At 42.2% G+C, this 15,074-nt stretch overlaps 1 protein-coding gene across 1 annotated transcript; it reads right to left on the bottom strand.

Annotated features, from left to right (window-relative positions):
- Positions 1 to 437: 437 nt before the first annotated feature.
- Positions 438 to 14,795, bottom strand: retreg2 (reticulophagy regulator family member 2). Its single transcript, XM_054772703.1, has 9 exons — positions 14,397 to 14,795; positions 13,858 to 13,961; positions 10,235 to 10,265; positions 9,963 to 10,092; positions 9,732 to 9,816; positions 9,507 to 9,644; positions 9,309 to 9,397; positions 4,496 to 4,631; positions 438 to 2,526 (listed from the first exon to the last, which is right to left on the bottom strand). Exons 1-9 carry the CDS (start codon positions 14,648 to 14,650, stop codon positions 1,751 to 1,753), a joined length of 1,743 nt encoding a protein of 580 aa, XP_054628678.1. The 5' UTR covers positions 14,651 to 14,795; the 3' UTR covers positions 438 to 1,750.
- Between the last annotated feature and the right edge of the window lie 279 nt (positions 14,796 to 15,074).

Below are 15,074 nucleotides of genomic sequence, written 5' to 3'. Positions count from 1 at the left end.
CCAACGGTCACACAAGTCCTTCCTCATCATAGCTGTCTCAGGCAATGCCTGTAAAATAAAAGTTACGATTTTTTTTTTCTCGTAAATGTTGGACTTTATTCTGGTAATTTTACGAGTTTTTCCCATACAATCACACATACATTCACAACTTTATTTTTGTAGATTTACTTATTCTTGAAATCTCAAGATTATTTTGATACTTCGTCTGGCATTGCCTGAGACAGCTATGCAAATGTGGGAATTATGTGACCTTTGGCCTTGCGCAAAGGCAATAATACTTTTTTTCTCATAAATTTTCAACTTTATTTGTGTAAATTTACGACAATATTCTTGAAATCTCATATTTTTTTCAATGTGAAATGTAATAAACGTTTAATAAAAAAGAGCGTGAGACTCTACGTGACTACGCTGGCACGCTACACAGCTGCGGGGCTTGCCATGACTTGCATGCATTCGTCCTGCAAAAAAAGTTGAATTAAAATGTTCCTGCCATTAATGCGTTATGTGTGACAGCCCTGATAAAGTACGTACCAAAAGCAATGACACAACTTTTTTTTTTTTTAAATCAGTTTGTTCTTTTATTCTCTCACTTTCACATGTGGAGTTGCACTTTCACTTCCCAGTCTACTCACAATAAACCTGCTTTCCTGTTGAAATGTGGTCTTTTACTTTTAACAAGTCAAGACGTAAAAGATCAAACTGAGTACTTTATGGAAAAAAGAGAAATTAGAAAATATATTCCTTTTTTTTTTTAAGTGTACAGTTGAGCAAGTTTAAGAAGCAACATTGTAAGCACACTACAACCAAACACATATTCTTTTGTTAACCTCTGACTATGTTATGCGTTACTCTTCATTTACAGTGAGGTCGTATTGTAAATGAGGACATAGCAAAACACGTGTTCCTCTAGTAGGAAAATATTAACGGACTTTTAACCTGAAACATTCAAATGCTTTTGTTTTTTTTTCCTCCTCACATTGTGCAGCACGTAGTCAGCTGAGAGATGAAACAGTGTCATTTTACATGCAGAATATACACATTCCTGTGGTTGTTTTAACATTTCTACAATATACACAGGGAGGCTGGTACATGGGCACGTTAGTACAAATACAGTGCACAAGGACAAGTCGGGGAATAAGCACAACGCTATAGAGATTTGGATGCTGAGTGGCTAAAACAAAACCTGCCCTTGATTCCGATCCCAAAACTACCCAAAATGGCGAAACACATGCCTGGCACGCCGTGGTCCTAGCGCGGTTAGCTGTTAAATATGAGGGTGACTAGAATAACTCAATGCCGCTGAAGTCACTTATGTGTATGAGTAAAGATTTAGTCAACGTCCACCAACATCAAAGTCTCCAGGCAACAAGTGAAAGACTGCTATGACTCAGTGTACCTGATTAAACATAAAGTGACAGGACATTTTCTTTATTTTAAATTCACCCTCAGCTAAATAAAGCATCTAACTGTTAAATTAAATAATTTAGAGCACATACTCACTGCCTTATAATTCAAATCTCTGTAACAACATCTGCTTGGGAGTTTTACGGCATGGAATTTGCTGACCAAGCAAATTTTGCAGCCCAGAGCCCAGATCTAAAATGCGGACAGCTGCTGTCAGGTGCTAGCTTCGTCCCCACGCCATCATCCACGCCACGCTATTAAACGCTCTTTGATAAATGTCTTGGATACAGCGATGTGTATGATGTTTTCCAACGGATAAAAGGAAAAGGGAGAGGAAAAAGGGAAGCTATGACTGAGGTTGATGCTGTGGATGCATATCAGGAGCTCCCGAGGCTCCTCCCACCAGCAGTCTGTCAGGGCTGAAGTCCAGCCCTTCATCCGCCTGATCCAGTTCACTTTGGTCCAGAAGTTCAAAGTCCTCTTCCTCTGTCGCAACCAGCGTGTCTTCGTGGATGTCATCTCCTGTGACGCTTTCCGTGGTTATCGTCTCCAGGTCGTCATCAGGTCCCGATGCCGCCGCTGCTGCCGAGACGGCGGGCTGGGTGAAGGTGTCCATAATGCCCGGTGGGGTTTCGTGAGGAAGGAACTCAGCCAGGGCAGGCTCCTCGCTGGCTTCACTGGAGCGTAGCAGTGCTGACAGAGTGTTCTGCACCACAGTGGAGATGGCTGTGCTCACAATCTCCTCGCTTAGCGCCTCAAGCGACCGCTGTGCCCCCTGGGTGACGACAGCCGTCTTCTCCTGCCCTCCCTGACCAGATATTTCCTCCCCCGTGGCTGGCGACACGCCCACCTCGCCGCCAGGCGGTCGTCCGTGACCGTTGAAGTGTGTATTCACAAAGTGCAGCGGGGACGCGAGGTGCTGGATGAGGAGACTGGCGGGGCTCAACGGTTCAGCCTCTGAAGGAGCACCAGCTTGGGATCTGTCACCTTGGCCTGGACCTCGCAGCGGAAAGTGGAGGAGGTTGTGTTCCAAGGACGGAAACTCCTCCACGGATGGAAATTCAGGTAGATCCCGTAGATAGGACTCTTCTGGGTCACTGTGGAAACTTTGCTGGTCTAGGTCTGGCAAGACACGACATGCAAGGATGGTTTAGAGGTCTGGTTGCAGGTCTTAAACTTGCGCTTTTAATTCTGAAGGGGACCATTTATGCAGCAGGGCGTCGTCTATGAAGATCCTCCTATTGGTGCCAACAGTGCTCTATAGTGCTATTTGAAACCCGCTTTGATCAAAACCAACGTTTATTTGACGTCTACTGCCATCGATATGTTCAATGTGGCAGCCCTATCTCTTGTTGAGCTTATTTTTTTGTATTTTATGCTTATTATGTATCTGCTGCTGAAGTGGGGTGAAGAACTGCAACAACTAATAGATGAATCAATGATTAATCAGCAACTATTTTGGTATTCGATTAATCAGTTTTTTATTTAAAAAAGTAAATACCCTCTGATTTCAGCATCTGAAGTATTTTTTATTTCCTTAGTCATCCATGAAAGCAGACCTATGACCTTTGTGTTTTAGGCAAAACAAGATACCGTAAAGCACCGTCTATAAACCTCACCCGTGTATTAACCGCACCCCCATTTTCAGGCTCACGGCAGGGAAACAAAACTTTTTAGTACATAAATGCTTGCCAACTCTTTCATCTCAAATCAACATGCGTCAAGGTACTAAGCAATTTCAAAAAGAAGAAGAAAGGAGAAATCTGCCATCCATCAATTCATCTGCAATGGAATTAGGTAATGCTGCATTGCTTCAGTGTGAATTTGAATAAACTCCAACGTTTATTCAAGCATACACAAGCATTTTCAGCAACTGTACAGCAGAGGGCGCTAAAGTCAAAGCAACTGTCTGACCCTCAGACGGCTTCCCAAATGCGCTTCTGGTCAATGTCTCCCTGTATTTATAGCCAAATTCTGGCCTAGTGGACCCAAGAGTCCACGAACTTGCGTCTAGCGACGCTAAAATTTGACTGGGCGTTGTTGGAGCGGTGATGAACTTTGCCGTGGCGGAAAATTGGCCGCTCGTAATATTTTGTCCAGCTCAAAACTTTCGGAGCGGTAGAAGGGACCATCAGCGGTGGCCGAGCGGATACGGCGTTGCCTTAACGGGGTCCAACTTCTGTTAAACGGTGGTGAACGAGCGGTGATTCATTTTCTTCACCGCTCCAGGAACGCTACAGCAAAGTTCAGGCAGTGTGACCGTGCTTGTAGTACGAGTGATCTTCCGCTGAAGCGTTGTAGAAGTGTTGTCTGATATTATTTTTCAGTCCGAGTCTGGTCACAGACCTGTCATCGTGTATAAACCACACCACGATTTTTTGCTTCTTGGAGGTGGAAAAAAAGTGTGGTTTATACACGTTGCTTTACGGTAGTCACAAACGTCAGCTTTGACTTTGGAAAACAGGGATTTGTTTTGCATTACATTTTTGCCTCTTTTCTGATGTGCTGCGGACCAAACCGTGAGCTGTTTGTGTTTGGTTCATAATGATGAGGTGGGTCTAGGGCCTATCCGACTCGAAACAAGCGCCAGATTAATAGACTAAAAATAATTGTGAGTCGCAGCGCTAGCGGAATGTGCATCTTGTGTTCATCTATTTGTCGGCGTGTAAAATCGCTAGTGGCGATTGCTCGCACTTATATGGGATTTTCTATGTAAATTAGCATCGAGCTAGTCAAGTTGTTTAAATGCATTTTGTTTACGTTGAAATTATTTTGTAACTTATGTAAGTTGGAACTGACATGCTTTATTTCAGCATGTTCACTTTGCTGCTAGTAGACTTATTGTGCACTACCTCAAATTAAAACTGCACCGTGTCCGTCTTTAAATATAAGATATTTGGTTGTGACTCCATGTAAAGTTACTGGAACAAATAAAAGACACCCTGTAACTAATTAAACAGGCAAATAGGAAGGGTGCGTTTTCAATTCAACGTGGCTTCAGCACGGAAGCTGACCCGAGCCTCTCATCCTCCCTCCGAGCAGATAGAGTAGACTATTTCTGCACTGGCAAAATTCCAAGGTTCACATTTACCTTCAGAGAGATCCGTGAGTTGGGGGGTCGTGGCTCTGGAAACAGAGAAGCCCCCGCTCTCCAATATGGACGCCTCCTCGTCGGATAACTCGGAGTCTGTGATGGCCATCGCCAGAGCCGTGGTCTTTACATCCACCTGAGCAGGACACACAATGGCGTTATAGTGGAGCATTACCCATGTGTGTTCATGCGTCTCGCTATGAATTAATTAATATTAATATGAACCAGTGCTGTTTTCGTCAACGATGATGACAAAATTGTTTCGTTGATGAACCTTTTTTTTTCATGACGAAAAGGAGATGAGCTAAACGTGGCGGCTCTTTGATGACTAAAACATGAGAAGTCGTGTGTGAGTTTTCGTTGACCAAGACAAGAATGGAGGAAAATGTTACTGGGTGGTTTATCGCAGTGGTCCCCAGCTAGGCACGCCACGGTAACAAATTTTGCCAGTCGATAATTGTGCTGCAAATTATTGCCGATAATCGATATTATCGAAAACATTTTGGAGACCATTTTTTCATTGTCACGAGAGGTGCAATTTACATTTGAACCACTAGATGGTACTCAAGTATAGTGTACCAGTGTGTGAGTCACATTAGCTTGACACGGAAGTTGCCTGTATGTACGTATGTTGCTTAAATTTTACGCCATACAGTATAGCTGTATTGAATGGTTGTACAGTCAAACTTGTCTATAGCGGCTACTAGAGGGAGACTGCAAAAGTGGCCGCTATAGACAGGTGGCCTCTACTTCTTCTACTTGAGTCGGTAATTTGGCCGCTATATGCCGTCAGATATTGACCAAGGGAGACAAAATGAGTGGCCGCGTTAGACAGGAGACTGCTATACACAGGGTCTATCACATGTAAATTTGCTGCGGGGGATTTTTCAGTGACCGCTATAGGCAGGTGGCCGTTCTATAAAGGTGGCCGCTAAGACAGGTTTGACTGTATTTCTTTTCCAAACTAGCGAGCAACACTGTCTGTGAGCACGCACCACTTTGCACTGTTTGTTTATACTGTATTTACTTGGCCAACCTAAACGCCTCAGTAAGTGTTGATAAAACTGTCCGTGTCGGTCCTCGGTGTTCATGCGCTCACCTTGTTCATTCCGTTTAAAACCGAAATATTCCCACACTGGGGCCGTTACGTTCGCCTTAGAAACTGTTGCTTCTGTGCCTTCTTTCATGTTAGCATGTGCTTTCTCACAAGGTGATGTATTGTGTAAAACAAAGACAGCAACAACACCAAATTAAAAGCACAAAATGAATAGAGACCCACCATCCACCAGTACAAGCCTGGAGTCAGTTTTTCCAGAGATAAGATTATTATGCGGCTGTTTGATGGGTGTGGTAAAAGGCAGTGTGCTAGCATGAATCACCTTGAGGTTGTGCACCAACAAATACATGTATGCACGTTAGCACTCAATAACATCATCAAAAAACGTGCCTTTGTGCATTCCCACATAGTATCAGCATTTGGGAGCAAATATAGGGTGAAAGACATCGGGGAAAAACACAGTACACTAAGTCCCCAACCAACGAACACAATTGGTTCCAGACGACCGTTCTTATGTTGAATTGTTCTTAAGTATGAGAAAAGGTAATATTACCAATGATATAGGTACTACATGTACGTGTATACATATACAGTATATGTGTATGTATGTAAATATGAGTTTGGATGCAGTAGTAATATTAAATGAGGATAATTAATGAAAAAACAATAATAAAAATGATATAATAATACGTAATGATAAATGTTATTTACCTTTGAAGAGGAGTGGTCGAGCATAGTTGTTGCGGAGGAGGAGGAGTTATTGAAAAAAAGGACAAATGGTCATTGTCGTTAGACTCTTCTAAAAGAGGTAGTGTTCTGTGGGTGGTGTAGAATTAAGCAGGCCTATTAACTCTTCATAAACTTTAATCACACACTCTGTCCGGGTTGTATCATACAGCCACAATTTAGCTTTTCATTTAGCTTTCTCTACCCAGCAGCTTCCTGTACCTGTTGGTCCCATTAGCAGTGTCAAAGTGCCCTCTACTGGTCAAGCATGTACAGTATAAATATGGACTTTCAGTACTAAAAGGCAAAATACATGAAAAAATAGACCAGTCGGCTTGTGTTCGTATCTCTGAAAGTTCGCATGTGGGATGTTTGTAAGTTGGGGACCTAGTGTATAGTAGTCTATCTGTGCAGCGTGGGAGAAAGGAACAAGCAACATAAACATGCTAAATCTATGGGATTTGCAACTGTATATTATTTTGAAAAATAATAATGGCCCCTATTTCCAAAATGGATATGCATTTACATACAATTTGATGTAGTTGTTTACAAGTGCATTTAAAAAAAATGTTATTTAATTTTTGTTAAATCATGGCACTGGTAAGGTTCTGCGGGCCAGTACCGGTCTGTGGGTGGAGGCGAACTGGGTTGGCGGCTGGGGACCCCTGGTATCAGAAGTTTAAAATGCCTGTTGTGCAGGCATTATGTTTTTTAAGATACAACATACCTCCATTTCATTTGTTTTCACCTGTAGACTTTTACAGGTGTGCTTTGTCTACAGAGAGTCATTAGGGAAAAGTAACCCCTCTTTTTTGCCTCATCCAATTTCCAATACTTATTGACATGGATTATATGTGTGTGTGTGTGTGTGTGTGTGTGTGTGTGTAAGTATGTAATGAGTTAAAATACAATTACATGTTGTATTTTACATGTTTTTACAATCAATAATAGTAGCAATGATGGTGATAGAATTGATGATAATAATAATAATGACAAATGTTGTTATTGTAATTCATTTTTAGGTACTTTTTGTGTTGTTGTAATGTAATGCTTTGAAAAAAATAGTTTTCTTTTTTAGCGTTGTATTGTATTATTTATCATTTGTAGGGATTGGGTTGGACTTGGAGTTGGTATCCTTTCTTTTATTAACTCATTCAATCCCAGCCATTTTTCAAAAGGCACCCCCTTCAGTAGCGGCCATTTTAGACGATTTTGACTGATCTTTCAAGGCACACAGAATATTGTGTTGTATGGTTATATAAAAATGGACCCTACCAAAAGAAAGATTAGACTCCCGTTTTTCATCAGGAAAAAATGTTTGGTTCTACCTTTTTCCGTTCTTCATCAAGAGTGGAACATAGGTAGGTTTTGGGAAAATATCGGTTCCTGACTAGAAAAGGGAGAAAGCCAGCTTTTTTTCTTTCACTTTGACACAAATATTTTTTGCTTTTGTGACCGTTCAAATAAACCACCATAACACAAAAGAGGGTTGTTTTACATCAAAATAATATTGTATTCACAAATATAACACCATGAACTCGAGGGTTTCCCCTAGGATTTTCTGAAGCTGTGGTGGTGGGCTGCATGGGACTTTCGCCGCTGCTGCGTCTGCAAATTTGTTTATTATTATGACAAATAACACTTTTTATGACTTATTTATTAACTCGTTTATTTAACGTTTTTCAACAACCAGCAGAACATGAACCGTGAACATTGCAAAACTTTATAAATCCTATTTTATGTGACCGCCAACATTCAATTGTACTTTACTTACAAAGCACATCTCCACTCAGTAGCTCATTTGTCATTAAATACAGGCGTCATGTTTGATGAGAACACCCATAAAAATACTACTAAGTGAAGCAAACAGTCTTTGATGAACTACTCAACATCAGCTCTTGGAGACCGCTGTGATAGAATCACTGTCTCAAGCTGGACACACTACGTGTTTGTTGAACAACTTAGTCACACGTATAGTGTTTTGAAGACAAGTTGTAAGTATTTTAATGATAGCAACAGAGCAAGACTGTCAAGTGACACTTTAAAAAGTAAGTCAGCATGAACCTGGTAGCCACTGCTAGCTCGCCCGTGATCTAGCTAGCCACCGCCAGAGAGGCAGTGCAACATGGGTAAAAGATGGCAGAAAGCCAAACGAGATTGAAACGTGAGCGATCACGCTCGCTGGCACAGACAGGCTTCGCATGCGACGAGCTGTCGTCAGTTGCACATTTTACGGACTATTTTTTATTTGCACGATCATAAGGAACACGGTGAACGTCAAAACACGAGACACGCGTGCCGCGACGTTAGCAAGTGCCGACACGGCAGACAGGCGATTGTTGATCAAAATAAAGCGCAGTGAAACATTTTTATGATATTTTTAATTGTTTTCAAAGCAATTGTGGCCAATATGTGCGCAAATAATAAGCTATAAATGTATCTGTATAGCATATACAGTATATACATTTATACAATATATTACTGAACATTGTCCATCCATCCATCCATTTTCTATGCTGCTTATCCTCATTAGGGTCACGGGGGTGAGCTGGAGCCTGGAGCCTAGACTTTGGGTGAGAGGCGGGGTACACCCTGGACTGGTTACTTCACATTGTTTTCAAGTTAAAAAACAAACAAAACATTTTTAACATGCGGCGGCTTTTATTTTGTAGTGATCAATTACATGTAGCGGAAACCCTGAACTATTTACAATTTTCAACTTGCGTCATCGCCTCGTTTTTCCTCTCATACAAAAAACCCCGTAAAAGACGTATAAATAGGTTGCTGGGATCTGGCGTTCGGGTTTCTAACAACGTATAACTACGTCTTTGGCACTGAATGAGTTCATTAAACTAAGGGAACAAATGGGGGAAACAAAGAGCAAAAAGGCCTAATGTAAGGAGTAAAGATGAACTGTTGCTTCTAATAACACAACTTTTCAGATTTTTCAGTATTCGGCCTTCGGTGGAAAAAGTTTGGACACCCGTGGCAGTGTGAATGTGAAGTGAGAGTTCTTGGGGTGAGTCATACCGTTGGGGCAAAACAGGATAGCTCCTCCTCACTTTCACTCTCCGTCTCCGCTCTTGGCTCATCGCCCTCCTCCCCCTCCTTCTTCACCTCTGTTCAACAAACACATGATGTGTAAGGGTCAATATTGGCACACGCTGCGACCACAACAGCTTGATAGGACGTTGGTTGAAGCCAAAGATTGCATCTAACGGCACTCACTCCTCTTGTCATGCTTGCGGCGCTCTGTATCTCCCTTCATGCTGTAGTCCAGTTTCATCAGGATGGGCTCCAGGCCCGTGTACATCCTTTGGATGAGTTCATGGTACACCACCAGGGGCCACAGGAGCACACTAAGAACTAAGAATGCAAAAAGAAGAAGAAGCTAAGCGTTGCATGTAGGTCAAATAGAAAAAAGAAAAAAAAAAGTGCTCAAGGCCGGCTCACCAATGATATAAGAGATCATGATCCCGGGAACATAATGTCCAACAACTGCAAGTGCAAAACAGCCGCTGCACACCATCGCACAAAACTGAGAAAGAAAACATGAGAAATACGATGACTCGGAGGTGCAAAAGAGTAAAAAGGAAGCGAAAGGGCGACAGCTGCGCAGGTGCGAGGCCTGCTTGTGCGCACGACAGAATGCATGCCATCTCCTTGACTTTGAAGGGGTTTTACCTTGCCGTGATTTTGGCGTTTGTACTGCAGAGTCTCATGCAGAAACAGGCAGCATGTCAGGTAGCTTTCTGCCAGGTGGTGGCTGAGCTCAGGAACGCTGAGCAGACGCTGCTCTGTGCTCATCGATTCACTGCACACACACACAACTTGTGAATGCCAACAGTGCACTCTACGTAGTGCTTAAAATGCCGTCTGACATTCCATGTTAACAGTGTCACAGATGAGCAAAGGACACACACTCAGACACAAGCACAAAAACAATGTATACATACCTTTGGATGCGGGGGACGTCCACATGCGGAACTATAATCGGAAGAGCAATGTAAGTTTGGATTCCAGTGTGTTTCAATTACAATCAAATGTACACTCACTAAGCACGTACAGATACACGTTTTAATACACACAATAGTGTGTATTGTTATCAGAATAAGGCACAATTTTTGCAGTGTTTCCTCGAACCATTGTATTGGTGGCAGCGATTCAAATTTTTAATCTGCGATTGCATTAATTAAAAAACGCATCTTAATTCTGACATTGTGGACTAGGGATGAGGATTTGGCATAAAAATTGAAATACAGAATCACATCGGTATTAGGGTGGGGCGACATGGAGCAAAACTCCTATCGCGATATATTGATGTTTAATATTTATATATATCCCCATATTTTTTCCAAATCAAATCAAATCAAATCAAAGTTTATTTATATAGCACCTAACAACATCCCAATGGTGCCCAAGGTGTTTCACAAGAGTAAAAACACACAATAGCAAATGAGAACAGGGTAAGATCGAATAAGAAGAATAAAAAAACGACAAAAATAAAAAATACAGGTACAGAATCACAACTAAAGTACATATAACCATCATGTGTCATAAGCCAGTCTGAATAAATTAGTTTTTAAAAGAGATTTAAAAACTGACAACTCTGTAGTAGATCGTAGCGCAGGTGGAAGGGAGTTCCAAAGTGTGGGGGCAAGTGCAGCAAAAGCACGATCCCCCCACTTTTTGTATTTCATCCTTGGGACTTCTAATGTTGTGTGTTGAGAAGAGTGCAGGGCCCTGGAGTGGTGACGGACAGTTAAAAGCTCAGCCAAGTAGGCTGGCGCAAGTCCATAAATGGCCTAGAACGCAAATAAAAGAACTTTAAAATGTATTCTAGAGCGTACCGGGAGCCAAAGTGAGTTCAGACAAAGTCAAATATGCGCGTGAAGTTGTTTCATGAAAATCAAATAATCTGATCAAAACGTAGCCGCACAAATACAATAGTACGTTCTCTTTTTGAAATAAATATAGAAAAAGTAAAATAGAGTCATCAATCTTCTATATAGCAAACCTTTGGCTATGCTCAAATCCTCAGCTAATACCAAAAGCACAAAAGAACAAAACATGAAATAAAGTGTCCCGTTTAAGAGGACATTTGTAAATGTCAGCAGCAACTCAAAAATACTTTACTTTGAACAGTATTGTTAGTATTTTATTTTTTTTTTTTAGAAAAGCAGAACTCGAAGGTGAGACAAAAAAGTGAGTAAAAACACCTTCATCATGTTTAGAGCTACAAATAAACTTGAGTCTTAGTTTGTTCATTTAAAATTGGCCATCCCTTCATCAAAATCAAATATTTTAAATATTTTATCTTGGCTCGCGCCTCTCAAAGTCTGGTCAGCGTAATCATTACATCCGAACAGCCTTCACTTTTTATCTTGGTGTTAGGACTACTGTTTATTTATCACACATGGTTCTTCCACCACACATTCTGACACACTGCCAGGTGTTCGGACTGAGTCCGAATCCAGCATGAGTGTAATGAGTAGTCATTTAATGAAGTTTAAAGGGGACCTATTACACTCATTTTCAAGTTCTGGACTCCTATAGAGCAGCTACACACGATAACACGCACAGAAAGCTTTCTAGATCTTCCAGACTCTGCACCTCTTCCTGCAGTGCTTCCTGCCTCCCGCACAAACGGTCTGTGTAATTTATCCACCCCCGGCCCTCCTCCGGGTACGCCTCCTGCCGAGCCCACTCCGGCTGTGATCGGTCACACTCGCAAGCGCTCCCGAGGACTTCCGAACAGCTGCCGAACCCCTTTTGTCCGACGACTTACACAAAATAAACACAGTTAGGACACTGATAAATGGTTACTTACTGCTTGCTCTTCTGACTCTCCCAAACTCACTTCCCAATGCTCAAACGTCATTATCTGATGTGTTGCCATCGTTTATCACGAGAATACAACATTGTTACAACATTTATAGGTCAGAAATTAGGAAAAGCATAATAGGTCCCCTTTAAGAAACATTTACGTTTGAGATCCCGCTCCGTAAAACAGGACGACATCCACCCCGCGGTGGCATCGCGCCTCGAGGTTGCTTTCACTTTTATGTCCCCAAATACCAGAAACTCTCCAACAACACCGGACAAAGTAGCTAGATTTGTCGCTAGTCGCTTTTGAGAAAATATGTCGGCAAGAGGGTTTGGAATGTCGCCAGATCTAGCACGGAGCACAAAGGAGGGCGGGGCAGCATGTATCCAGTCTATATCGATATGAACCATATGTTTATTGTTTGATATCATGCTTAAAAGAAATATCAATATTTAAAAATATCCACTTACAGTGTTCCCTCATTTTTCGCGGGGTACGGGTTCCCAAAATAGCTCACAATAAGTGAAATCCACGAAATAGCCAACTTCATTTTTTTTTTTTTTTTACAATGATTATATTAAGGTTAAGGTTATACACATACACTTTATACACTTTTCTCAGACAGCCTTTAACATTTTCTCACATCTCTCTCTTGTTTAAACACTCTCCAAAAAGTCCAAACCTTGGTTTGAATTTTAATGATCAACCTACGGGTCAAGACACAAGAAGGCACTCGCGCATATTTCACTCCTGTGGCCGTGCCCTTTCATTCTGGCGCCAAACTGTATCCTTTGTATCCTTCTTAAAACATATTGGATATTGCAGTACTCTTCCTCTGAACCGAAGATTCATTTACCAGCTAGCTAGCAAGCAAGCTAGCGATAACAGGAGACACGGCACAGCGGCACAAAGGAGACTGATTGACAATGATCTACAGCCAATCAAGACGCAGAAAACAATGGGTGGTGCAGACAAACGGGCCAGGCTCAGTCTGTGATAGCGTTCATACGCTGCAATAGAAAAAGAAGTACTAAAATAATTCCGCTGAACAGCGAATCCGCAAAAGGTGAACCACGATATAGCGAGGGAACCCTGTATCGACCAGCCCGAATCGGTATCCGTTTTCCTAGGCGAGTGACACCTCATTAAACTGCACCGTGAACCGCCACCGGGACAAGCTTTTATCCGTCTGCAGTCTGGAATTATTTCCAGCTTTCGCCTTCGGATTGTAAAGATGCAATCTGCAATGACTGTGAAGTGTTTGGTTGTGCACTCCAGCTAAATACTAGCGCTGACTACTCATGAGAAACAGGTCCAGCTGCAAACGCGTTCCAGCGACAGCAAAGCTGCTGCACACCGCGCCAAACGAGAAACAGAAAAACAAAAATAAGAGCACAAAACAGTTAACGGTGTGAAACCTATCGAAAACTAAGACTAAAGTCCAACTTGTCATGCCGAACATGACACAAAGCGCTGGTTATGTGGGGGGGGAGTGAGGCGTCTCCCTTCAACACTTCTATCTTAATATCACGCCTCCGGAAGAATCACTCGGACACTACTACTATTACTATAACTTGTTTTGCATATTGCAGTAATTGTCCTATTTTGCACAAACAGTGTTTATTTGTGAAATGCATCCAGTAGAAGCATTACGTGTTCATTACAAGACATTAGTTTAGGGGACATCGGTATTGGTAATGAAGTGCTGTACATTATTTATTACAGACATATAAAATAGATATTCTATGTTACCAGTAATAATGGGCAACTTGGGCTTCCATCTCTCCAGCAGCATCAGTCCCAGGATGGACACACTCAACAGGAAGAGGGGGCGCAAAGAGGTGGATGACAGAAGCCTGGGGAAAAACACACAAATAAACATCGTGCTTGCTTGTTCAGCAAACAGCATTAAGGATAACACTGGGTTACTTGTAAGTGATTACATAAATATACATAACTTCCTGGTTAAAGAGCCATGTCGCCTTAACACTAACACACACAGTGACATGTCAGTGACAGCTGACAAGGCCCAAGCATGACACAAGTACTGCTTCAACCTCACTAATAATCATCCAACTTGCTTTATTAAAATAAATGGTTGTGTTTAGATTAATGCTCTTTCAATGTCACGCATTTCTGAGGCGTACAATCGCCACGAGCTGTGTTAGCATGCGGCTAAAGACATGGGATTAGCAGCCTTATGCTGACATTCAAGTCCTCGCTGACGTTCCCTTGCACATCTTTAACAAGCTGTCAGCGAGGTGACCTCTCGTCTTGGAACAAAACCTTACCAGAATAACGTGTTCAGCGTGAGTGCCACCGAGATGCTGTACAGCGGCCTCTCCCACACTAGCAGCCGCTGAAGCCACAGCAGCACGGGCTCGTACGGCGACAGCCAGCCTTCAAGGCGCTCCCGCAGTCGGTCGAGCTCCGGGTTCCCGTCGCCACAAGAGTGCTCCGACGTACCGGTTGGGAACAGAGCCTCCAGGCCGACCGAAGAGGAGGTAAGCGAGGGGCGTCTTCGTGACTCCTCTGCGGTCGCCATATTTCTTTGCTCCACTTTGTTGTGTTGTTTTGGAGATCACGGGGTATATGGCGCGGGGGGGTGTGGGGGTGTCAATGCACGACATTCCAAAGAAACACGACTTCCGAACGGACTTTCAAAATAAAATACAAATGGAATTGCATATTAAATCTTCAGCTACTTGTATAATATCACAATCAACAATCATCTGGAATCGTGCATTTTCATAAAAACACACACAGGAAAACAAATTTAAAGGGCTAAGTACGTACTGTACGGGCTGATCACTGATCAGTGGGACAGATGCGCCTTAAAGTTCCAACTCTACCACTATGTGGACAAAAATAGTACTGCATGAAACAGCGTTCAATTTACCGTATGTTTGATATTTGGGAAAATATTTCAATTATTATTATCTTCGCAATACTGTAATCATTCAGTATAT

Source organism: Dunckerocampus dactyliophorus, chromosome 1 (genome assembly GCF_027744805.1).
Source record: "Dunckerocampus dactyliophorus isolate RoL2022-P2 chromosome 1, RoL_Ddac_1.1, whole genome shotgun sequence".
NCBI classification, from domain to species: domain Eukaryota; kingdom Metazoa; phylum Chordata; class Actinopteri; order Syngnathiformes; family Syngnathidae; genus Dunckerocampus; species Dunckerocampus dactyliophorus.
This window is presented reverse-complemented; position numbering and strand designations above follow the sequence as displayed.

Excerpts from the sequence above, each read along its gene's own strand:
- retreg2 (XM_054772703.1), bottom strand. The coding sequence starts at position 14,650 with ATGGCGACCGCAGAGGAGTCACGAAGACGCCCCTCGCTTACCTCCTCT. Across the intron at positions 10,093-10,234 it reads GACGTCCCCCGCATCCAAAG|TGAATCGATGAGCACAGAGC; the intron begins GTATGTATACAT and ends GTGTGTGTGCAG. Across the intron at positions 2,527-4,495 it reads ACTCACGGATCTCTCTGAAG|ACCTAGACCAGCAAAGTTTC; the intron begins GTAAATGTGAAC and ends GTGTCTTGCCAG.